Source organism: Homarus americanus, unplaced genomic scaffold (assembly GCF_018991925.1).
Source record: "Homarus americanus isolate GMGI-L3 unplaced genomic scaffold, GMGI_Hamer_2.0 scaffold4060, whole genome shotgun sequence".
Classification (NCBI taxonomy): domain Eukaryota; kingdom Metazoa; phylum Arthropoda; class Malacostraca; order Decapoda; family Nephropidae; genus Homarus; species Homarus americanus.
This window is the reverse complement of record NW_024746161.1, coordinates 1,517,421-1,544,920: the sequence shown is the minus strand read 5'-3', so window position 1 is coordinate 1,544,920 and position 27,500 is coordinate 1,517,421. Positions and strand designations below refer to the sequence as shown.

The 27,500-nt window shown below is 37.3% G+C and overlaps 1 protein-coding gene across 1 annotated transcript in view; it reads left to right on the top strand.

Annotated features, from left to right (window-relative positions):
- LOC121878994 (pyruvate dehydrogenase phosphatase regulatory subunit, mitochondrial-like) overlaps positions 1 to 27,500 on the top strand; it is a gene marked incomplete in the record, with an annotated part of 125,568 nt that overhangs the window by 93,908 nt on the left and 4,160 nt on the right. Inside the window, 4 exon segments of the mRNA XM_042385444.1 lie at positions 1,526 to 1,693; positions 2,533 to 2,693; positions 8,311 to 8,459; positions 8,605 to 8,732. Coding sequence (XP_042241378.1) covers positions 1,526 to 1,693; positions 2,533 to 2,693; positions 8,311 to 8,459; positions 8,605 to 8,732 — 606 coding nt within the window.

Here is a 27,500-nt window from a genome sequence, read left to right as displayed (position 1 = left end):
ATTAATGGATAATTGCTTTGGAAAAATCCCTAAATGACAACTGGAAGGTGACGTGAATCAGTCCTGTCCATATGGTAGGAGATACCGACGGCACCCCCCCCCCCCACCCTCACCGAGAGATCACTACACATACGTAGTTCATGAAACACGACTCAACTTGTGGCATGATGGATGACTCAATAATGAGTAATAGATATAAAATCAAGAGATCTTAAGGAAAGTTTTTGAATATACGTACATATACAGTATTTATGAAAAAATAAAAAATAATGATGGACCATCCAACTTCTTGCCATTTATAAATCTATTAATTTCTAATTTCTATTAATTTTCATTAATGTATTTTATAAATTTCAAGAAAAGGGCCCTTGCTATTAATACCAATACAGTGTTATACACTTCCAACTTTTATTATATGATATATTCTCGTATGATCAGCCACTTCTGGTGTATGTTTTATCATTGATAATATAAAATATTAAATACTGTGCTATAACATCTTGATAAAAACACACAAGAAAAGGGGAACAATGGAGCACCTTAGTTTTTGTCTTTATTCAAGACATCTTCAGAGGCAACTGAATTACAAGGACTGAGACTGAGAGAGGTTTATGTACACAGGGTGACCTTACAAAACATGGGGTCAGGTCAAACACATGACATCCACTAATCCACACACCACCACCATCGCAATCATAAGAGGAGCTTATAAGAATGGGCGCTGTAACTAGTCATGTCAAGTCAGGTAAAAGGTATGAGACCCACTAATCATCTACCCTACAACTACGTACTTCGAATGCTTTCAAAGCATTTTTAACCTTGGGCCACTGACAAATAAATTTGTGTAACATATTATCAGTTTTTTTACTGACCATCACTGAGGTTTAACCAATTCATTTCCCTAATCAAACTTGCTTCAACCAGAAGTCTTTCTGTGACACATGATGATTTATACACTTCTAAACTGTTTTCCCAATCTATGGGATGAGTATTAGTCCTCATATGAACTGTGCTGTAACAGTTATTGAAAAATGACGAAATATTGCATCACTCTCCTGGGTCCTTTGTGTTGAAGATTTGGGGAGGGAGTGAGGGAGGGAACTGACCACACACCCCCCCCAAAAAGGTTATTGCCTCTCTCCTACTCCTCTCCATGCCGGCCATGTTTTACTTTATTTTTGTTTTATTTATTAATTAATAAAAATATGTTTACTGTAATAATTTGTGTTTATATTTTATATTAAGCATGATAAAACATACACCATAAGAGGCTGATTATTAGTGAAAATGGGAGTGCCAGCTTCCTTGCCTCCCCCCTGCCTCCATCTTGCCTCCCTGCCTCCATCCAACTCAGTGTCTCATATTTATAAACAAAATGCTTTATCTGTCCTTGTGTGTATGGATATTACACATTGCCATTAAGTTGCCCTTAGCAGGGATTTCGGGTATGATTGGCAGTAATCTGCATTCTCTAATTTCTTGTCTTCTCTGGTTTTACAATTTATTGATTCCTTTAAATTTTCAGGAATTCACTACAGTATTGCTTATCCATTTGCGGACTTCACTACAGGAAGGTGTTTACGTATGTCCCCAATATTCCCTAAACTTAAGGCTGCTGGAGCTGTCTTTGGACAAGTAATGGGATACGAACGCCCCAGTTACTTTCAACCCAAAGAAATTGTAGACGCAGAAGGTAAGAAGGTATCATTAATTTGAATTAACTGGTCTAAAAGGAGGCATAAGTTATAAGTTCAGATTATCAAACACTTGTATTTATATTTGTTGATGAGAAATCAGTGACTGAATTATTATCATCATGTGAACAGATAACAAACATAAAGTTCAATATAAAAATATTTTATATTAGAAAAATATAAATTCAGCATGAGTATACTTTGGGGACAGTGGTGGATGATGGTGGCCATAGCAGGTGAGCAGTCACCAGCTTAATTTTACTACATTATATCTCTCATAAAGTATCAACATTATATTACAGAATAAAGAAATAATTAAACAACCTTCCTACTGCCTGGGTTCCATGGTTTAGTTTGCTCAGAAGTTAATCAATTACTGTAATCAGAATTGGACCAATATAGGATGGCTGAGCTGTAGCTTTTTTTGTGGTATGTGCTAATTGGTTAGACATGTTTGTCTCTTGAGGGCAACCATTACACTTGATCCATTTAGGGGTAATTATTTGATGAGATAAGAAGGCATGGTATTAATTCGATTAAAATGTCACTTCTAGGCTGAATAATTGGGGTTATCCATGAACATGGAATGCCTGTATTACAACAAGCTACCTGGCACTGAGCTCTGGTAGAAAAAAAAATTCAGGATCAATTTAGCTTTTTAGAGATTAAAGGGGAATATTCGTTAATGTTTTGCTCTGGAACATAACCCCATTTTCATCACAGGTACAAGCAATTCATATGCAGTTATATGTACAAGCCAAGGGGTTTTAGTAACTTAACCCTATGAATTGGGCAGGAAACTTTGTATCTATTAAGGTTTATGAACTTTACTTTGCAGATTATTCTGGTGATAGTGATAATTCTGCACCATTCCATATGGCTGTTACCAAGACTTGGACAAAACCTCTTTGGTTTCATTATGCTGCTGATGAATATGCAGCCTGCAGAGAGCGTGTAGCCATTTTAGATTATTCTTCTTTTGCAAAGTATGATGTGTGGGTAAGTATTATTTTTTAATTTCAAAATTTTGTTTTTGTATTATGACTGGCTTAGTTTGTACTGACTAAGAGAAATATTATCAATCAGAGAAGAATGAGTTGTTTTATTTGTTCATTTTGGCCAAATGTCTAATTATTTACTACTTTGGATTAAGAGTTAAGATTTAAAAAAATAATAATTTATCAATTAATGTTTCCTAAGTTTTATTAATCGTGTACCATTAATAAATTTATAGTTGTTATGGAACAATCTGCATCCTTATTTGCTACAATTTCTTGAAGACTATGATTCATGGCCTACAGGCTTAAGCAAGTGACTGATGACACTATCATTCAACTGGAACCTTCCTTTTATCATATCTTCAATCCCTCAAGAGGGTTTTGTTGGGATAAACCATTTTCATGGACTGTAACAGATGAGTCTAGATATGCTACTTTCTCCACCCCACCACAAGTGATACTGTATGTGATTCACAAATTGGACAAGTTTTGGGTTCAGTACTCCATTTTGCAAAGAGACCCATGAGAAAACATTGTCCATTACTCATTCATTGTGTTTATGTAAATTACAGCTATAGTGTGTGCAGTATGTGAGGGTTTGCTGTTTTATATTTAGGGTCAATATGGGGCAAATGTATCACAATGATTGATAAAGAAAGATTGAGGTATAAAAATTGGTAACTGGATTCTTGGAGGATGTAAAGAAATATCTGAGGGACAGAATAATTCATCTGACCTATACCATGAGGTGAATTATATAAAGGGCAAATATTACTGGATGGAAGGGAATCAGTAGTTGTGAGGTGCATTGGAGATGAAATGACTTAACCCTTAGACCCCAGGCGTCTTAAAACCCACCAAACCCCCATGTTGGCATATTTTGGTAAAAAACACTTTTGTTTAAAACACCGTTGTCACCATATAAATGATTTAATCAATATAAGAAAAATACCAAAATAATCTACATACATTCAACATCCATTATAGCATGGTTGGAGAGTTGTCTGGAGCAGTGTGGAGTGATGAAAGATGTCTTATTTGAAGCTATTGTGCACAGTGAACGTGAAGTGATGTTGGCATACTGTACTTGCAACACACAGTTCTCACTTGAAGGCACTTTTATATCATATTTTTATCTTATAGTTATGACAAAATGCAAAATATTTATATTTTCCTTAAAAGAACTACAGTATAGTCTGGGTTTACGCGGTCAATTAAACCCATGGAGGTCCGCGTATAACGCGAAACGCGTAAATAAAATAACTGAACATATGGGATTAATTGAAATAGAGACTGGGCGTACCGCCAGACTACCCTTTTTCCGACACAATACGTTCGTTGTAGTAAATATAACATCTTAATTTTATGATGGTATGCACACACAATTAATATTTAAGAGAAATATCAATAATATTTGGTTTTTAACACTTACGTTAGTAGAAGAGATGGCTGGGCACACGGGGATGGGGGGTTGGTTTCGAGGCAGAGGGCAGATTATTGGCCTTCACCTGTATCCTTGTATCACCTGTATCACTATCCACCACAGAGGCTAGCAGGGCCTCCTTGTCAAACCCCTCAAAGTCCATATCCTCACTATCACTGACTTGGGCTGGCTGTGGTGGGTGACGGGTGAAGAACTCGGTAATGTTTTGTTGACTGGGCAAGCAAGGTTAAATAGACCAATCACAGCGCTCGGCGGAGGGGGTGCGTGGGTGGTAAGGATATGTGGCGCAAACACAGTCTGCGACGTCATCGGCACGAGTCTGACATCAGCGGTGACGTCAGTGCCCAGCACCTTGCCCGCCGCTTGCCACGTAAATTAAGGAATGTACCGCGTAACTAATAATTGGCGCGTCTGGACAGGTGCCACGTAAATGGCCAAATGCGTATAAAATATCAGCGTAAACCCAGACTATACTGTATAAAATACTGAACAGTAGGATTATTCAGGCAGCCCAAAACTTGTCACTGTTTTCAAATATAATATCTCTTTTAGCCGGAATTCCTCTAAATTGGAACTCCGATAGCTGGAATTTAAATTTTCTTGGAAAATCATTCCCAAAACCGTAATTTTTCGGAAAATTACTGTTTTCAGAATGATTTTCTGAGGGGAACATTTTCTGGAAAATGATGAGAAAATTTTCTCTGTTCCTGGAAAATTCCAGGGATGGGGGATTTTTATTCCGGGTTTGAGAGATGAAAATCGGGCATTTTCAGAAATTACGAGAAAAATTTGCCGCTACCCGGAAAGTTTTGGGAATGGGGGATTTTTTTTTCTGGCTTTGAGAGATTAAATAATGCATCATTGTTGAAAATTCTGAGAAAATTCCAGTACCCGAAAAAATTCTGGGGATTGGTGATTTCTTTTCGGGTTTGAGAGACAATGTAATGCGCAATTTCTGGAATTTCCAAGAAAATTTTCCCGTTACCTGGAAAATTCCAGCAATGAGGGATATTTTCCAGTTTTGAGAAAGTCGTCCGTTACCCAGAAATATCTCATTCCCTGAAGTGCTCTGCACCAATTGTTCCAGCTAACGGAGATATCGCTGTATACGCTATTTACATGTACGTACTGTACTTTGACTGAATTAAGAACTTCTTGTTTGTGTGGAAGTCTTTGTAACATGGAATGTGCAAGGCAATTCCACACTCATTGTACCAAGTAGCCATATATTTGTGCCTTGTTTCACGGTGGTTGGTGGTGTGGGGAGGAGGAGGGAGCGCCATTGTCTGTAGTCCTATCGCTGTCCTCACCGCCTCAGCAAACGCGACATCATCTGGGTTCTGTTTCCTTCCCATCATTGTCTTCGTCACTCAAGTCAAGAAACTCTTGATGAACAGTACTACTGTCAAGCAAATGCCTGTGGGGGAGTGGGTAGCATGGGAGTGGATGTCTTCTTTAATGTTTAAATAGCTTTTATGAAATTTCTACGTTATTTATTACAGGGCATTGAACGTCGGGGTTACGTTCCTGAAATCGCGACGTTATGCGAAACAACATTAAGCGGATCAATTTTCCCCAAAAGAAATAGATAAAATATGGGAGTTACGTTCCTGAACCTCTCTTTGCCCCATGAAAAAAGTTACATAAACAGAAAATCATTGCTATTTCTAAAGAGAATAGTATACTATAGAACTACAGTACAGTAGAACGTCGATTTCAAGCGATTCATTTTAAGATTATTGATTTAAAGGTCTCTTCCTTTGATCCTTCTCCCTCTTCTGCCTTTAAGTCGTCAAACAGGGATCTGGCCTTATGCTGGATAACCATAAGGCTCACAGAGGCATTGCGTTGATTCTGGTCTTCCATCCACATTGCCAGTATCTTTTCCACCTTCTTTATCACAGTGCTTCTACTCTGAGTCGTCCTAGTAGCACTCAGAAAAGAACCACTTCCAGCACTATCCTTAATCTTGTCAGTGTTGGTTCGGATAGTATGCACCATTGTGGGGGTTAGACCAAGCACAGCGACTATGTCCACAGCACGCTCCCCTTTTTCAAATTGGGTTAATACATCCATTTTCGTAGCAAGGGTAATGGTCTTATGTTGCCTCTTCACTACACTAGCATCAGTAGCACTTGATGGGTGCTTGGAAGCCATTTCGAATGGTTAAAGTACAGTTTTAGAGTAAAATCACAAGCACACATGAATGATGTGAAGTCTTAACAGAGACCGGCTTGGCGTCGCTTGGGGACGCTGTGAGGTTCCGTGAGTGAAGGCAGCGCACCGAGCCGAGAGAGCGTAGCACGGCCAGACGAGCGGGTGATATGCTGTAGAAAGTAGTACGTGACGACACAAATCGACGTAGTATCGGATCACCGGGACATTAAACTATTTTTTGGTCTCTAAAGCTCAGCTACGTAGTACCGAAACAGCGTTAAGCGAGACAACGTGAAGCGCGAAAGTACTGTACTTGTTTTTTTACCTTGCATTATTTGATTTTAGTTTTTAAGCTTTTTTTTAATTTAGTGACATATGATCTTAGCTCTTGCATCACCAGGGATGTAATTCCGAAAATGAATCAACAAATCGCATGTGCTTGAGTGTGAAGGAGTGAAGTGGGTTATAAGAGAGGTCTAAGGAGATGCATCCCTCACAATATCTGGCGGCTAAGTGACCATGAGGCACGAGTCTGGAGACATTCATGTGAGTTGAGTTGCCAATTAGAAATATATCTCATAAAAAGTATTTCCCCCTGCCTGGACATTCAAAATATGCTGCAGAAGTTAAGAACATTCAAGAACGTCACCCAGGGTCACCTAAGTGAACATTCAGGAATGTCACCTGGGGTTTAAGGGTGCTACCCACCCAGGACAGGGTGTATTTCGCCATGTAGAAACTGGAGCAAATCACGTAGGATAATGTTGTTCAAATATATGTAGAACCTGCTTTAATTTAGATTTTTTTTTCAAATTAGAAAGCTGAATTGTCTTTCTACAAATTAATATTTAGCCAATAAATATGAGAAATATTAATTTCTTGTAGAAATCATGAGTTGAACTGGGATTACATGTTTATCAGGCTCTGGAGTGAACCACCAATGTTTTCATAGTAACTAGACAACAACACAGCCACTAGTGCAGTCAAACAATGGCGCAAAAAAACCTAAACATCATACGATGTCTGCCGTCCTTATGGGTTAAGAAAACCAAAGGTAGAAGATACTTTTTTTTTTCTTTTTTTTATCTTCACCACTGATCGGCTCGTTAGCCGCTTGGGCGGTTGGTCATGTCTCTGTTACACACTGTTGCCAAGTACTGGGCACATACTGGCTCCTGAATATATCTGAACCTGCTCCATTGTTGGTTAAGTCTGGTCCTGAAACAGCTCACACTCAGTGCCATCACAGCACTCTGGCAGGTTGTGCTAAGAGTTCACAATTCTCACTCCAAAAAAGTTCGTCCTCACAGTTTTCTGGACTTGCGGCTTCTTCAACCTTGAGCTGTGATGTGTTTTTAACGTGCGTTATTCTATTTTAGTCTGTTAATCCTTAATTTTATTTCGGTGACATATGACCTAAGCTGTTGCATCGCCAGGGATGTAATTACTACAATCAATCAATTAATCAAATCAACTCCTAATCAAGTTGATTAGAATTACCTTAAGGTGGTTGATAAGATTGGGGAAAAAAGGTTTGAGTGAAATAAAAGAGGCTAGTTTTAGCCAGCCAGCCTCCTGATAGGACAGTGAAGTAATACTTAAGGAAAAGGTTACTGGTACATTTTGGTAGGCTAGAACAGCATAATTAGAGAGGACAGCTTAAATTCTTTTCTGTCATGGCTTCTTTCTCGAGATACGTTCCGGGAGGGATTGAGGTGTCATAAATACTACAGATATGTAATGAAGGATCATAAAGTGAGGTGCACTCGGTAAAATACACCACTAATGAAGGTTTTTGATAAAGGCCCCTAAGGCATACCTCGCATTGGTAGCCCTGTGTGAGGATTGTTCAGTTTGAAATTCATCGGACCCCTCCTGAAAGATATATTTTTTTTAGCAGGTGTACCTCTACATTCTTAAATAATTATTTTTATGATACACTTGCCTCTTAAACATCTAGACATATGTGCAAATATTAAACCTATTTTTCTAACTACAGTGTTACATTTCATTTCAGTCAAAAGGAAGTGAAGTAGTACAAGCTATGCAGTATCTGTGTAGTAATGATGTTGATATACCAGTTGGGGGTATTATACACACTGGGATGCAAAATTCATGTGGAGGGTATGAGAATGACTGTTCATTAGCTCGTATTGCTCCCAACCAGTAAGTAAATATAGTTCTTTTTGCATTATTCAAGATTTAGTTGAAATATCATTTTAAGCTGTATCATGATACAAAAATCTGCAATTTGTATCCTCTATTCTGTAATATTATTGTCTAAAACAGTTCCTTTCTGTTGTTTTCACAGCTACATGATGATAGCACCTACTATCCAGCAGACTCGATGTGGCACTTGGTTAAAGCGTAACCTCCCTGCTGACGGTTCAGTGGTCATGAGTGATGTAACATCCATGTATACTGCCATATGCATTATGGGTAAGTTATTTAAAGAACTAATGTGAAACAGACCTGACAATAAGATAAAACCTGTTTATAATTATACTGTTCTATATATTCAAAGGAGTTGGTTACAGGGATGTAGTATTCGTATTCCAGTGCATTCAACGATAGTATTTCACTTTATTCGTATGCACATTCAAATTCATTGTTTTAAAAATTAAAGTATCTGTATTTACATTCATATTTGTAGAAATTTGAAGTACAGTAAAACCTTAATAAATTGGATTTCATTATATAGGAATTCGCTTTCTTCGGACTCTCTGGGGTGCTCTGGTCACCAGAAAAAAAAAAAGGAAGTACAGTACTGTACATATTTTAAGAACAGGGGAAGGTTAAAAAAAATTATTAAATGAACAACATTAACTTTGTTCTCTCCCCTCCCTGACAGCTGTCAACACCTCAAAAAAACAAATCCCCCTCCGCCTTCCTCCTAGCCAGGGTGATTTTTTATCCTCTTCAGTTTTAGGCTGAAAGTTTTTATTTTATAAAATGTAGCCGACTAGACTTAGCAGAGTATAAATTACATTGCTGGAATCCCTGTAAGATATTGATTAATTTGAGTACTGTATAAACCTCATATAGTTTGCACAAGAGATAAAAATTTTATTCTAGTGTATTACATTTGAGTATAAAGTGTGTACAGTTATGTTGCTCAAAATTATGGTACAGGGAGTTCTGCTATAACGCGTGTTTTGATAACGCGAATTTGCTCTAACGCGATTTATGAATTCGGAACAATATTTGTATAACTCGAACGCTTGTTTGCTATAACGCGATTTTTGCTTACTATTTCTCCAATTTTGTGGTATTAACTGTGAATATGGTAAAGAAGAATATCTCCAAAAAGCGTTCTGATGATAGAATTCCCGGTGATTATCGTAAAAGAAAGGATATAACACTTGAAGAGAAGCTCGATGTTATCAACCTCAAAATCACCCTTCTCCCCCATCAAGTTACATTCATATTTTTTCAAGGTAAAGTGTTAAATTTACTGTATGATTTCATTATTAGATATGAATGTAACATTTATTTAGACTGTGCTATCCTTTGTGTTAGGCTAACTACTAAATTTTTTCGATTTCGAGTAATCTGCACCTAACCCTATTTTCTCCATAAGCCCTGTTATTTCTATTACGCGATTTTCTATAACACGACATTTTACAAGAACACAATTATCGCGTTATAGCAGAACTACCTGTAGTAAGTCGAAAAGGTGAAAATATTACATAGAAATTCTAAAAAGGGTGTTTCTTTTTCTTCTTAGCACCACAAAAACTCTCATTTTATGCTTGCCATCCATTTTAGAGGGAATTACAAACGAAAATTTTTGTCAGTTCACAGTGCGATCACTAACATTGGTACTAGAAAATACGTAATTTGGAAAATATTTTATACGACCACGGCGGTCGTATGTCCGGGTTGTCATAAGTCGAGTATGCCGTAAGTCGAGGAGTACTGTACCTGTATGTATTTTCCTCCTGTAGCCATAGTTTTCTTAAATAAATAATATATACACTACCAGTAAATACAGGTAGTTCTGCTATAACGCGATAATTGTGTTCTTGTAAAATGTCGTGTTATAGAAAATCGCGTAATAGAAATAACAGGGCTTATGGAGAAAATAGGGTTATGTGCAGATTACTCGAAATCGAAAAAATTTAGTAGTTAGCCTAACACAAAGGATAGCACAGTCTAAATAAATGTTACATTCATATCTAATAATGAAATCATACAGTAAATTTAACACTTTACCTTGAAAAAATATGAATGTAACTTGATGGGGGAGAAGGGTGATTTTGAGGTTGATAACATCGAGCTTCTCTTCAAGTGTTATATCCTTTCTTTTACGATAATCACTGGGAATTCTATCATCAGAACGCTTTTTGGAGATATTCTTCTTTACCATATTCACAGTTAATACCACAAAATTGGAGAAATAGTAAGCAAAAATCGCGTTATAGCAAACAAGCGTTCGCGTTATACAAATATTGTTCCGAATTCATAAATCGCGTTAGAGCAAATTCGCGTTATCAAAACACGCGTTATAGCAGAACTCACTGTATGAGGAATAAATAAAAATACAGTAATATCTCCATAAGCTAGAATCCCTCAAACCCGGAACTCTCCAATAGCCGAAATTTAAATTTTTCGGAAAATAGTTCCCAAAGCCCGAATTTTCCGGAAAATTCTGGCTTTGGGAACGATTATCCAAAGTCCTAAGGGCACGTTTTCCAGGAAATTCCGAGAAATTTTTCCCGATACAAGGAAAATTTCAGGGATGGGAGAGGTTTTTTTTCTGGGTTTGAGAGATGAAAATTAGGCACATTTTCTGGAAATTCAGAGAAAAAATTTCCGTTGCCCGGAAAATTCCGGGGATGAGAGATTTTTTCCGGCTTTTAGAGAGTCGTCTCGTTACCCGGAAATCACTCATTCCCAGAAGTGCTCTACACCAATTGTTTCGGCTAACGGGAATATCACTGTAGTACCAATATATAAGTTACAACAGAAAACACTGTACAGGTTGACAATCCCTTATCCGAAATCCTTGGGACCAGATGCATTTTGGTTTTTAGGAATTTTTCGGATTTCTGAATGGTTAGGATTTTGCTGAATCGCCAGGCAAGAGATGAGGGTCGTGATGCGTATAATGGAGGGTGAAGGAGGGGGTTTGAGAATTGCAATTAAATGCCAGGTAGTGACGTGTCCTCCTTATATTACTTAAAAGTCGACCCTCGTTAATTCGGACCCCTTTAATCCGGATTTCGGATAATTCAGACGAAATCTGAACTAAGCGAGGGACTGTCCGTATCAAATTTCTGGTTCTGGGATTGTCTGATAGATGGCGAGCGCCAGACCGCCAGTCATTGTTGACTTAGCGCCTTATTCGAGTATCCGTGTTGTGTTGCCCTGCAATTTTCGTTGATATTTCAGTGATTAGACATCTTTCAGCCTTGTATTTTACATCATGTCTTCAAGGGGGAGTACCTCTAATACGCCGAAGAGGAAGTATGTGACCCTTTCTGTGAACCAGAAACTGGAACTTATAAGGAAGTTAGAGGCTGGTGCTTCAGTGGCTAGAGTTTGTGTCGAGTATGGTGTTAAAAAGCAAACAGTTTCGGACATATGCAAGGCTAAGGACAAACTCATTGCATTTTCTTTGAAATATAATGCAATACTATGCAATATTAACCCCTTAATCGGTTAATTCGGACAATCGGCTAAAACGGACACCCTTTCCCCCCTATTAGTCCGAATTAACAAGGGTCGACTGTATTAAGTAATTATTAGATGTTTTAATTGCCTGTATGTTGGCCTGGCGAATTGGCTAGGAATTAACATACCTAGGTAACATATGCTGACATCGCATTCCGAGTTATATCACAAAAACTGGTTTTTAGAAAAAACTTTTTTTTTTCTTTTTTTTTTTCTTTTTTTTTTACAGGGATAGACCACCCAGGCACAGGTCACTGACCCACATTGGGGCCTGGGGGCTAAAATATAATAATAATTATAATAATGATAATAATATTAATAATTCATAGGTCTAGGTCGTGTTTCTCACTTTTGATCTTTTTTCATTCTTGTATTTCTTTATTATTATTGTTATTATTAGTTTATTATTACAGTATTATTGTTATTATTATTATTATTATTATTATTATTATTATTAATTTTGTCATTATTATTCTTATTCTTATTTTATTTTTGTGTATTTTTTATTACAATTTTTATTTACTATGAATAATTATTATTATTATCATTATTATTATTATTATTTTTATTATTATTATTTTTATTATTATTATTTTTATTATTATTATAATTGTTCTTACTATTACATTTTTGCCCCCAGGCCCCGATGTGGGTCAGTGACCTGTGCCCGGGTGGGCTAATACCCGTAAAAAAAAAAACTTTTGGTTGTCAGAGCTTTTCAGTTATCGGAATTTCGAATAAAGGGTTGTCAACCTGTATTCCCAAACCAGTAAATAAAATCCAAATGAAAGTTTAACACAATCACCATTTGCATACACTCCCTTTTTCACCATAGCAACGCAACCTTTGCAGTCTCCCGAGCAATGCCCCCCCCCCTCCTACACTCTGCGCCCTCCTCCTCTCCTTCACTGAGCCATCTAATTTGTGTGCAAAGAAATGTATATTCCCTTTATATCTTTGCCCTTAGGACAATTATTTCTTTACTTTTTTTCTACAATATGTATGTAGGATGGTGTGTACATGTAAATGAGTAAAAATAAATTAAGACAATTACATTGATCCCTCGCTTAACGAACACCTCGGTTAACGAATTATCTTCCATAAGAATCTTCATTTCGGTTAACGAGCAAAAATTTGGTTAACGAAATTTTTACGAAAATGTTTCGACATGCTTTGGCTTGCTCACCAGCTGGAAGATTAGTCCGCCAATACAGGAATCGGTTCTAGGGCTTACATTCGTTAAAATTGGAGTAAATACCAAGAAGGTTGTACTATTTAATAATTTTCTAAGTTTTATATTAAAGTTTTTAGTCATTTTATCACTTATTTAACATAATTGCAGTACAGGGAACTTGTTTTTGGTGCGCCCATCAGCCACTTCACTCACCCACCAAGGCCTCGGTTTGTATCTCTGTTCAGTGGAGGAAACATCTTGCTTGTGGGTCTCTTGAACACAGCCCATTTTTACATTTTTACAGTACAATTATTGGTCATTCTGAAATTTATTTAACATATTGACTATATATAGTGCAGTGCAGGGTTGATTTAAAGAAAATAATCTTGAATTACACCTAGTGAACTTAATATTTTATGGGTGAAATGACGGCATCAAGCATGGGGTGATTTCTCTTCCACCCCCACTTCCTTCTCTTCTCCCTTCTCCTCCACCCCCAATTTTAATTCCTATCATCATCAACCAAGAGACTTCTACATGCACACCTCAAAGTAAGTGTACTTTACTGCATTTTTTTTTACTTTGTATGTAATTTTCGGTGAGCTGGAACCAATTACCCAAAATCCCATTGAAACAATGGTTTCAGTTAATGAAATTTTCGGTTAACGAACGACCTTCTGGAACGAATTGTGTTCGTTAACCGAGGGACCACTGTACGTATATCTACCCGAAAATACTAGTTGAAAAACAACCATAACACTTCACAGCCATAGTTTTCTTAAAATAATATATACTGTGCGAGGAAATGTGAGGAATAAATAAAAATAATACCAATAAATAATTTACAACAAAAAATACCATTGCCAAATCAGTAAATAAAAGCCAAATGAAAGTTTAACACAGTTGCCATTTGCATACACTCCCTGCTCCACCATAGTAACAAAGATCAGCTGGGTCACTGATTCCCTAGCAACGCTCCCTACCAGCTACACTCTGCGCTCTTCCCCCATTATGTGTTTGTCTTTAGGACAATTATTTCTTTTACCTTTTTTCACAAAATGTATTTAGGATGGTGAGCAAGTAACTGAGTACAAATAAATGAAGAACGTTACATATATCTACTAAAAAAAAGCGAGTTGAAAAAAATCATAACACCTCACAGCTTGGCCCAGTAGCCTGGTGGTTACAATGATGACCTAACCTAGAAACAATACCATGATTAATCACTATTAAACACTTTTCTATCAGTAAACATGAATAATAACAGTAAATCCAGTGAAATATGGCAGGGAGCGAGGAAAGTTACAACTGCAAACGACGCGCTAACTAGCAGTAATTCACTCTTCTTACCCGCTCCCGTTGTCAGGCGTAGCCAGGCGTAAATTTGGGTATACAGTGGTCCCTCGGTTAACGAACACAATTCGTTCCAGAAGGTCGTTTGTTAACCGAAACCATTGTTTCAATGGGATTTTGGGTAATTGGTTCCAGCTCACCGAAAATTACATACAAACTAAAAATAAATGCAGTTAAGTACACTTACTTTGAGGTGTGCATGTAGAAGGCTCCTGGTTGATGATGATGATGATGGGAATTAGAAGTGGGGGTGGAGGAGAAGGGAGAAGAGAAGGAGGTGGGGGTGGAAGAGAAATCACCCCATGCTTCATGCCGCCATTTCACCCATAAAATTTTAATTTCACTTGGTGTAATTAAGATCATTTTCTTTAAATAAACACTGCACTGCACTATATATTGTCAATATGTAAAATAAATTTCAGAATGACCAATAATTGTACAGTAAAAATGTAAAAATAGTTTATGTTCAAGAGAGTCTCAAGCAAGATGCTTCCTCCACTGAGCAGACACACAAACTGACGCCATTCTAGGTGAATCAAGTGGCTGTTTGGCGCGCTAAAAACTAGTTCCCTGTACTTCAATTATGTTAAATAATTGTTAAAATGACTAAAAAAATTAATATAAGACTTGGAAAATTATTGAATAGTACAACCTTCTTGATATTTACTCAAATGGTAACGAATTTAAGCCCTGAAACCGATTACTGTATTGGCGGACTAATACTCCAGCTGGTGAGCAGGCAAAAGCAGGCAAAAACACGTTGGCATGATTTCGTAAGGATTTCATTAATCGAGTTGAAGATTCTTATGGAAGGTAATTCGTTAACCGAGGCGTTCATTAACCGAGGGATCACTGTATACTTTTTAAAAGCACTCAAATTTTCAGTATTTTACTTTTACTTACAAGTAAGTATGGTTTTACTATGCTTTTACTCCAATAAATTGAAAAAAACAAAAATCGTTACATGCCCCAAACAATAGAGTGTTACATATCCACTCACAGGACACGGGACGAACTTTGAAGCTAACCAGACACAAGCGTTTAATCACGTCTGCACCAGTCATGCATTCTTTAATATTGTTTCATCTACCTAAGTGATGAACACAGAGTTTAAGCACCCTTTCCACCATTACCTTGTTCGATGCTACAGAGGCAACAATCATCCACAAACTCCTCAACTGAAGGAGCTTGATAGCTACTTGGCATGCCCAAGGATGGAATGGAGCTTCTGAGGTCTTTCCCAACATTATGTGACATTGCTCAAGCTTAACACTCCACTACCTGCATCTGCTGCTTGTGAGCCTCTGTTTTGTCATGCAGTCAGGCGCTAATACATTGGTACTCGTGTCTCGCAGGACACGCTATGACTTGTGATATGAAGACAGTGTTGGTATAATTTAAGTTAGCACCCACCAAAGCATGGAGAGCATACAAGAATTAAATCTAAATTATTATGCATAAGTAGGTGGTAACATATAGTGGTAAGTGGTAGGAGGTCTTTGTCAGTGGGACAGTCAAGGCAGCAGTGTTGAAAGGTGTTAGCATTGGAACAGCTACAGAGTTTACAGGAAGAGAAGTGTGGGTCATCCCCCACCTCAGATACTTGCCAGATAGTTTTCATCCTAACCTAATATGAAAAGAGACAACATTATGTCTGCAGACCATAAGTCCACGTTGACGATACATGTGTGGATAAGGAAGAAAGTGGTCATAGTTTTTGTTGCATATAAGTACTTTCAGCCTGTTCAATGTCCCTGCGATGGATTGTAGGGAGAAGAGCTGCTGAACATATTTTCTTTCGGTAGGTGATGCTGGGCTTATATTTAGGCCTAAAAGATCCTGATTGGACAGCCATAATTTTGAGAATCAATTATTGATTATCAAAATAGAAATATTTGCATATGAACATGTGTGATATTAAGAGTTTTATTTTTATCTTTAGTTAACTAGTTTTTTATAATTTACCGAAGATTTATTTGAATATTTGAGACAATTAATAATTTTTTGTTACTTTTTACTTTCAGTACTTGAGTACTTTATGAATCATAAGATACTTGTTTTATTTCTACTTGAGTACATTAAACCTTGGACACTTACTTCTACTTGAGTAACGTTTTGCCAATGTAAAAATACTCTTTACTTAAGTAACAAAATCCAGTACCTGTACTTTTTACAACTCTGACCACCACCACTCACTATTACTCACCACTACTACCAACACTCCCCTCCCCTCCCATGTTCACACACTAACTACTGCAGACATAAGAACTGTTTGTATTATCTTTTATGTTTGTGATCTTATGATAATAATTTCTTTTATTTGTATTTTTGCACATTCTTTATTAACAATTGTGTATACATGTAACAGAGTAGAAGAAAACGAATTAAAACCTTCAATAACACAGCATTCGATAACTCAGAATTTCATATAACTCGCCACGGATATGATTTCGGAATGTATTATGGTATAACTCATGAAATACTGAGATATAAAAAATGATCTGGGAAACTCTCAGCATATCTGGCTGCATGGGTAAGAGTAATGCCACACGGGATGCTGGGACGTGCTCCAAGCGTGGATCAGTCTGGCGCTTGTTATTGTTACGGTCGGGTGTGCACTGATTGTTTCTCTACACTTTGTTCACTGCTTGTGTGTCCATCAAACATCACTGATATGGCATCTGCACCTTCAAGGCGCTATAGGAAGGGCATGAAGCTCGAGTTCCTGAGTCTTCACGAGAAAAATTAAATCTTAGACCGAGTGGATGCTGGCGCATCCATGCGTACAATGTGTCAGGAGTTTGGGATCAAGTCCAGCACATTTTACGATATAAAAAGAATCGGGACAAGATTCAGATGCACTTTCTAAGTCTAGAGGATGCTGGCAGCTCCAAAAAGGTGCAAAAATTCCACTGACCATACAGTTGTACCCCGCTTAACTCGGTCAATTGAACCCACAGGGTACCGCGTTAAGTGAACAACAGAACATATGGGATTAATTCCAATAGAGACTGGCCCGACCCCCAAACTCCACTTTTTGACGACACACAACTATGTTGTAGTAAAAATATTATCTTAACTTTATGATGGTATGCACACACAATTAATAATTAAGAGAAATATCAATAATATTAGGTTTTTTAACACTTACATTAGTAGAAAAGATGGCTGGGCACACGGGATGGGGGTTGGTTCGAGGCAGAGGGCAGATTATATTGGCCCTCACCTGTATCACTTGTATCAATTGTATCACTATCCACCACAGAGGCTTGCAGGGCCTCTTTGTCAAACCCCTCAAAGTCCATATAAGTCCATATCCTCACTATAATTATCACTATCACTGACTTGGGCCGGCTGTGGTGGGTGGCGGGTGAAGAACTCGGTAATGTTTTGATGACTGGGCGACCTTGTGCGCATCGTGCCCGCGCCGCTTCCCGCGTATATGAGTAGATGAACCGCGTTAAGTGAAAGTTCGGTTCTGGCGAGGCACCGCGTATATGAGAAATCGCGTTAAGTGAAACCGCGTTAAGCGGGGTACAACTGTATAGTTAAAAGTCCATAGACAAAAACCTAACTCTGGTCCATATCTCATCGAAGCGACATTTTGACCATTTTTGCGTGGTGAATGTAGCACATCCTCCAAATTCTTTGTGTAAAACTTACAGCCTTATGTCATAAGGCTGTAAGTGTGTTTGTGGGTTTGGGGGTAAGAAGGGAGTTTTATGGTGGAGGCAGCCAATCAGCAAGCAGAACTGCATGCTGGGCAGGGCTGGTGGCGCACTTTTTTCAGTCCTTGTCGTGAGACTTGAGTGCGGAGGAGGTGCATCTACGTTGATGATTTTGAGGCCCAGCCTGAGCCCGCTACGTCGATTTGGGCATTTACAGCGCCCAACAGGGAAGCATGCTAAGTTCATGCTTGCCTTTATGTCTCATGAGTTAAGGGCGTAGAAGCCTGAAGAGTCAAGGGCCTAGAAACTTGAAGAGTCAATGGTTTATGTCTAAGCAAGTTATTAGAAGCTCCAACAACTTGTCCCTGAATACGAATTCGCAACTTTCGATTTACAGCAGGTACCTACTTTGCTGCTAGGTGAACAGGGACCAAGGGAGGCTAGGAAGTGTGTCCGAACAACTTTCCACCGGCCCGGGATTCGAATCCGTGACATCTCGCTTGCGAGGCAAGAGCGGTACCGCTCTACCCACTGGCGCCCCTAATGTTTTATTCTCAGAAACCACCCAGGGAGTCAGTGTCCCAGAGCCTAATGACAATGAAGCCTCCCACACTGGAAAACCAATTTAGGGTGTATTTTTATTATGATAATCATGATTTGAAGACAAAAATATTTACTTGAGTTTTTATTACAAAACATTAGAGAAACATTATTGTTTGTTAAGTTGGGTTAGGTTAGGTGAGGTTAACAGTATCGTTGCATTTTTTTTTTTTGGCATAATTTACAAACATTCAGCTTCATTTTAAAGCAAACTGCAATGTTCTAAATAGAATATTTTCCGTGTTATCAATTTCTGAATGTTGCAAACTTTGAATGCATTTCCTGACAAAAATATAGAATGATGCTTGTGCTAGTTTTTCCACGCAACACCTCATATATTTTTGTGGCCTTGTTTAGTATGTTTCAGTCATTTTATTGAGAAGGTAATTACTGTAAATGTTTTCCTTGTCTTTGGTCATTCCTTTGACAGGGAGGGTATGGCAGACATTTAATACTGTATTATAGTTAGTGTGAAGTAGAGTAAGAAACATGTTACTTTGAGATCTGTTAGTGTCAGTAGATAAACAACATAATGTGTCTTAGGTGATTGCTAGCATTATAATCAGCACTAACACCTTCATTAACTTAGTGTATCGTAGGGTGGTATTGGTCGGGATCAGTCAGTGGGCAAATACTTAAGGAAAAATACTGTACAGTGGTCCCTCGGATAACGAGCCCCTTGGTTAACGAGATTTCGGTTAACGAGTTACCTTCCATAAGATTCTTAACTTCGGTTAGCAAGCAATCCCTCGATTAACGAGTTTCTTACGAGCCGACCTGAACATGTTTTCGCTTGCATTTGGCGGTCCACCAGTTGTAGTATTAGTCCGCCAATACAGTAATCGGTTCTAGGGCTTAAATTCCTTACCATTTTAGCAAATATCAAGAAGTTTATACTATTCAATAACTTTAAAAGTTTAATATTAAATTTTTTAGTCATTTTAACAATTATTGAACATAATTGAAGGTAATGAAACTAGTTTTATGCGTGCCATCCAGCCTCTCAACACACCATACAGGCGTCAGTCTTTGTGTCTTTTCAGTGGAGGTAACATCTTGCTTGAGACTCTCTTCAACTAAATGCTTTTTTCTGTGTTTGCAAGCAAATTATTGGTCATTTTGAAATTTATTTTACATATTGACAATATATAATGCAGTGCAGTGTTGATTTAAAGAAAATTATCTTGAATTACACCAAGAGAACTAAAATTTTATGGGTGAAATGGCACCAAGGGGTGACTTCTCTTCCACCCCAATGCCTTCTCTTCTCCCTTCTCCTCCACCCCCATTCTAATTCCCATCATCATCATCATCCAGGAGCCTTCTACATACACACCTCAAAGTAAGTGTACTTTCCTACCTTTTTTGTTGAATTTAGGCAATTTTCGGTGAACTGGAACCAATTACCCAAAAACCCATTGAAACAATGGTTTCGGTTAACGAGCAACCTTCTAGAACGGATTGTGCTCAATAACCGAGGGACCACTGTATACAGGTATAGAGTGTTTACAAACTGTTTACATGGAATGGTTATGTAACCATTTGCCAGAGGTGTAAAAAGTACCAGACTTTGTTACTTTTGCATTTGCAAAATGTTACTCAAGTACAGTAGAAGTAAAAGTATCCAAAATTCAATGTACTAATGTCAAAGTAGGGAATGAACTAGCTAACAGTGATCACAGAGAGGTGAAATTCAAAGTACGTACAGTATTTTCTCAATTTAATGAACTAATTCGAGCCACCCCTTTCCGTTAAATTGAACTTAACGCTAAATCGAACTTTTTTATATTTTTGCTCGATTTAGGGAACTAGTTCACTAAACCGAGCGTAATTCCATTAAAATCCACTCCAAATGCACCACTTGGCGTTTGTTTACATCTGCTCAGTCTGTGTCTGCTGCCACCATGTATGTTGTTCACTGCTACCTCTTGGTCAACTAATTACTGTGCTTAGACAGCATGCCAAAAGTCTCTCAGAAGTCTCAGAAAGGAAGTGGTGTGGGGGAGGAAGTCAAAAGAGTGCTGTTATCAATTGGAAAAAGTTTGGAAATTATCTGTCTGAGGTGTGTCTGTAGGTGTGAGCATATTAGCAGTATTGATCTCGATTAAGAGAACTAGTTACTAAATCGAGCAAAAAATAAAAAACTAATTCCATCTTCTGAATCGAGAGTTCGGTATATTGGATTCCATTGAATTGAGAGTATACTGTAGAACTTAATGTTAGTCGCAAGGAAAATTCCATGAAAGTTCCAAAGTTTGGAATGGTAAACTTTGATAGGTTGAAAAGGCAGCTGAGAAAAGGGGTATTGCAGTTGGGGGTGAATTACATGACTTCACACAATGTACCCACAGAGGATGACCTCACTTTCCCTGGTGACCTGACTACGATAACCTCACAAAATATAACTGTTGAGGGTGAGCTGATCACGAGATCTGAAGTTGACAAGTTCCATAACAATTTAAATAATGAGTTACTCTTAGGGCACAAAGGCAGAATACAGGGGTCCCGGGGTTACGAACGGGTTCTGTGCCTGAGGACGTTCGTAAGTCGGATTTGAATGTAAGTCGGAACACATGCTATATGCATACTGTATTTACAAAACAATGTTTAAAATCCTATTTTATCATAGCCTAAGTCCTTATATACATCTAAAATCACTTTATTTAAGACAAAAGAAGAAATAGAATGATAAAATACAATAAATGAAAGGAAAAAAAAAGTCATCAGGTAAATAAAATATAGTATAGTCTCTAGTTATGCGGGCTTTTGTGTACACATTTGGTCATTTACGCGGCACCTTGCCAGACCGACAATTTTTATTTACGCGGTTCATTCCATCATTTACGTGGTTAGCGGCTCGGGCAGGGTGCGCACAAGGTCGCCCAGTCAACAAATCATTACCGAGTTCTTCACCCACCACAGCCAGCCCAATAAGTCAGTGATAGTGAGGATATAGACTTCGAAGGGTTTAACAAAGAGGCCCTGCAAGCCAATGTGGTGGAAAGTGATACAAGTGATACAGGTGAGGGCCAATAATCTGCCCTCTGCCTCAGAACCAACCCCAATCCCCATGTACCCAGCCATCTCTTCTACTAAGTAAGTGTTAAAAAACCTAATATTATTGATATTTCTCTTAAATATTAATTGTGTGTGCATACCATCATAAAGTTAAGATGTTATTTTTACTACAACATACCGTAATGTATTGTGTCTGGGTGAAGTATAATTTGTTTATTTACTGAAGATATTTGGTTTTAGCTCATAAAATTCATAGAAATTATCCGGCCAGAATATAATTTACATTGCTGGAATTCTTATAAGATAGTGATTAATTTGAATATAAACAAGCTAAAATTTGCATTAGGCATACAAATTTTAGATCTAATTTAAGAATTTTATTAGAGAGAGCAAAAATTTTATCTTTTGTGCAAAATATATGACGTTTATATTCAAATTATCCGCAGTCTTGCAAGGAATCCAGCAATGCCAATTATATTATCCTAACCATAGTGTGAGGTATTATTTATTACTAAACCTAAAAACCTAGTGTTCTCACCCAAACATTTCTCAGGGAGGGAGGATAGCCAGCGAGCGTGGGAAGTGGGGGGGGGGGAGTTGAGTCCATTATTTGAATGGACATTAACCGGAGACTGTATTTCTCTTAAATATTAATTGTGTGTGCATACCATCATAAATTTAAAATGTTATTTTTACTACAATTACTATTGTGTCGGAAAAAGTGTAGTTTGGGGGCCGGCCCAGTCTCTATTTCAATTAATCCCATAAGTTCTGTTATTTCGTTTACGCGTTTCTCGTTTTACGCGGACCTCCAAGGGTTCAATTGACCGCATATATGAAGACTATACTGTACTGTAAATTTGGTTTAACCTGTTTGTATCGGCAGGCGATCGTAAGTCAGGGACCTCCTGTTTTCCAGTACAGTGGTCCCTCGGTTAACGAGCGCCTCGGTTAACGAGATTTCGGTTAACGAGTTACCTCCCATAAGATTCTTAAATTCGGTTAACGAGCAACCCCTCGGTTAACGAGTTTCTTACGAGCCGACCTCAACAAGTTTTGGCTTGCACTGGGCGGCCAACCAGCTGTAGTATTAGTCCGCCAATACATTAATCGGTTCTGGGGCTTAAATTCCTTACTATTTTAGTAAATATCAAGAAGTTTATACTATTCAATAATTTTAAAAGTTTAATATTCAATTTTTTAGTCATTTTAACAATTATTGAACATAATTGAAGGTAAAGTGACTAGTTTAATGCACGGCATCCAGCCTCTTAACACAGCAAACAGGCGTTAGTCTCTCTCTGTTTTCACTGGAGGTAACATCTTGCTTGACTCTCTTCAACTAAATGCTTTTTTTCTGTGTTTCCAAGCAAATTATTGGTCATTTTGAAATTTATTTTACATATTGACAATATATAGCACAGTGCAGTGTTATTTTAAAGAAAATATTCTTTATTTACAACAAGTTTAACTTTAAAAAGCACGTGTTGACATTGTTTGAATCCAGCATGGGGCCTAAGAGATCTAAACCAAGCAGGAAATCATAAAAAAACATGAACAAGGCATTAGAACAAATGCGCTATGCAAAGAATATGGCATGTCGACATCAACTGTGTCGACAATTCTTGCACAGAAAGACAAATTTAAAGAAGTGAAAGTGAGAGACAAATCTACAAGAGTGTTTAAAAGTAGATCCCTAATTGCAGAAACTGAGAGGTTACTTATCATCTGGATTAGGGAAAAACAGATGAAAGGTGATTCAGTTTCTACCGAATTCATTTGTGAAAGAGCCAGTGAGATTTACGAACATTTAAAGACAGATCAACCTGGTTCTTCAGGCACAGAATTTGAAGATTTTTGGGCCAGCAAAGGCTGGTTCGAAAAATTTAAGAAAAGAAGTGACATTTTCAGTGTTGTTAGGCATGGTGAAGCTGCTAGTGCTGATAAAGAAGGGGCAGCAAAGTTTTTAGTTGAATTTAAAAAACTGATGGAAGAAGAAAATTATCTTCCACAGCAAGTGTTCAATGTGGACGAAACTGGGCTGTTCTGGAAAAAGATGCCCAAAAGAACATTCATCACCAGAGATTAAGCCTCTTTACCTGGGCATAAACCCATGAAAGACCGTCTCACTCTACTGCTTGGTGCCAATGCTTCAGGGGATTTCCGACTGAAGCCTATGCTTGTCTACCACTCTGAAAACCCCAGGGTGTTCTAACAACAGAAAGTGGTAAGAACAAAGCTTGGAGTTTATTGGAAGTCCAACCGTAAGGCATGGGTGACAAGACAGTTCTTTAATGAATGGGCTGTTGATGTGTTTTGCCCTTCTGTGTAGAGCTACCTAACCACCAATAAACTCCCTTTAGAGGCTCTTTTCCTCATGGATAATGCCCCTGGTCATGACCCTGACCTTGCCAGAAATTTGGAGTATCAATTTGACTTTGTGAAAGTGTTGTTTTTGCCTCCCAACACTACATCAATCATACAGCCAATGGACCAGAATGTGATCAGCAACTTCAAGAAGTTGTACATGAAGAAAATGTGTAGGTGTCATAGGCAACTTCCAATGATCCTGAACTAACACTGAAACATTTCTGGAAGACACAATTCAGCATCCTGGAGGCTGTAAAATTGATTGTGTCATCACAAGTGAGCCTCACTAGGATCCCTCAATTCTTCATGGAAAGCACTGTGGGCTTAATTAAAGAAGTCCATGGATGGAGGGATTTGAGGAAGAAACAGAGTTGGACCAGGAGATTGTATCCACGGTCAGTCATTGGGCCTTGAAGTGAGGAGGAGGATGCTGAAGAGCTGCAGATGTCAGCATGAGATGAACTACTCCTGATGACTTGAAGTAACTGGATGAGATGTTACAGGCAGAGGCTGACAGTGGTGAGGAGGAAATTGAAAGTGATGACCATATAAGCCGCTAAACAGTTGAAAGATGTGATTTACCACTGGGAGAAGTTCAGGAACTGGCTTCAAAGCACCTAGAAGTGGAAAACTGAACTAACTTTGTGTCATGTTGAGGACTCAGTGGTCTCTTTCTTTAAAACATAAGTTAATGGTGAGGAGGACAGATGCCCACAAAGACCACACTGACACTTCTTCAGTAAAGGCAGAGGAACAAGATGCTATCCTCAGCCTTCCACATCGCTAGCGAGAGGATGTTCATGGTGGAGAATCTGTCAGTCCAGAGTGTTCCTCATATTTTCATGGAAGGTGACTTCACCTCTAAGAAGCAGTAAAATGCTTTCTCCACCACCTCCCACTTCCTTCTTCTCCCTTCTCCTCCTCCTCTAACTTCAAATTACATCATCATCATCATCATCATCATCCAGAGCCATCTACATACAATACCCTCAAAGTAAGTGAACTTTTCACCTTTTTTGTTTCTCTTCTCCCTTCTCCTCCTCCCTCTCAAATTCATCATCATCATCATCATCATCATCCAGGAGCCATCTACATACACACCTCAAAGTAAGTGAACTTTTCTACCTTTTGTTGAATTTGGCAATTTTTCGGTGAGCTGGAACCAATCACCAAACTCATTGAAACAATGATTTGGTTAATGAGCAACCTGCTGGGCAGTTGTGCTTTCGTTAACCAGGGATATAATACTACTTTTGATAATAGTTATTGTGAAATGAATGGAACTTCATGTGTAAATTATGTAAATATCTCTGATATACTGATATCTTGTGTTGAGGAAGCAACTCAAAATGTAAATTCTGACTACAAGATTCTGAGAAAAAAATTCTTCCATTTTTTTTTTTTTTTTATTTATTTATTTATTTATTTATATATATATATTTTTTACATCTTTAGTCACATCCCCCTAGCCCTCTTGCTATTAGGCCGAGCTAAGCTGTAAGGTACATTATGGTTATTATTTTACTTCTCATAATTTTGGGTGGGTAAACTTAACTTTCTAAATACATTTTTACTCGGATACATGCACACACAATCCTACACACAGAATGTGCCAAAAACAATATGAAAATAATTATCATAAGATCAAAAACATAAAGGGAATAAACATTTCTTCATGCGACAACGAGTGTCAGCAAGTTGAGCAGTATGTTATGGTTATTTTTCAATTAAGTAATTTTGAGAAGATAAATTTTATTTTTTTCTTCACTTGTTTTACTCAGTTATATTCACACAATTTTCATATACCTGTGTGTGTGTGTATATATATATATATATATATATATATATATATATATATATATATATATATATATATATATATATATATATATATATATATATATATATATATATATGTATATATATATATATATATATATATATATATATATATATATATATATATATATATATATATATATACTATTATCTCTCTCTTTACAGTTAACCCTTTCCTTTTATTGATTAATGTAACCCGGAGAGTACGTGAAGCGAAAAGCAGCATAAGTGGTCTTTGCATATGGGATTAGTGAAATGGAGTCAGGCCGATCCCCCAAGCTCTGCACGGCGACACATAACTATATTGTAGTAAAATAACATCTTAATTTTATGATGGTACACACACAATTAATACTTAAAGAAATAAATACAGTGATAAGTTAATGTCCATTCAAATAATGGACACACTCCCTCCTCTTCTCACACTACACTGCTGGCTCTTCCCTCTGAGAAATTTTGGAAAACCAGGTATAGTAATAAATTATGCCTCAAATAAGTTAGGATAATATAATTGACATTGCTGGATTCATGTAAGATATTTTTTGAATATAAGCGTCATATATTTTTGCACAAAGATAACATATTTACTCAAGTGAACATTATATCTAAAATTTTATGTCTATGCAAAATATATGATGTTTATCAATAAATAATCATCAAGTATAAATTCTAGCAATATAAATTATATTTCTGTCAGGGTAATTTGTATGAATTTAGAGCTAAAATAAAAATCTTCAGTTAATAAAAAAATATTCTTCACACGGTAACAGATGGTGGCAGATTCTCCCCCCTCCCCACCCCCACCAGCATTCCTACTAGATAAATGTGGGGAGCTGAAGTGTTTACCTTTTTTTAGTAATAAATAATAAATCAGACTAAAGTTAGGATAATATAATTGACGTACTGGATTCATGTGAGCCAGGAATATTTTACGAATATAAATATCATATATTTTTGCACAAAAGATAACATATTTACTCAAGGTAAACAATATATCTAAAATTTGTATGTCTAATGCAAATCTATGATGTTTATATTCAATAAATCATCAAGTATGAAATTCAGCAATGTAAATTATATTCTGGCGAATAATTTGTATGAATTTTATGAGCTAAATAAAATTATATACTTCACCGATGTAAAGAGTACACCCACCATGAGAATGTAGCAGGCATCCTGAGTTCTGGCAGGGCACGTGGAAAGCGGAATGTGGGACGTAAAGTGAGGTTGACTGTGTATATATATATATATATATATATATATATATATATATATATATATATATATATATATATATATATATATATATATATATATATATATATATATATATATATATATATATATATGTTATATACACACACACACACACAGTTATTGCCCCATAGCAGCAGTCAATTGAACAGAGGGTCGTGTTAAGTGAAATCCACGTTAAGTGAACAACAGAACATATGGGATTAGTTCAATAGAAACAGCCCGACCCCAAACTCCACTTTTGTGACACATAAC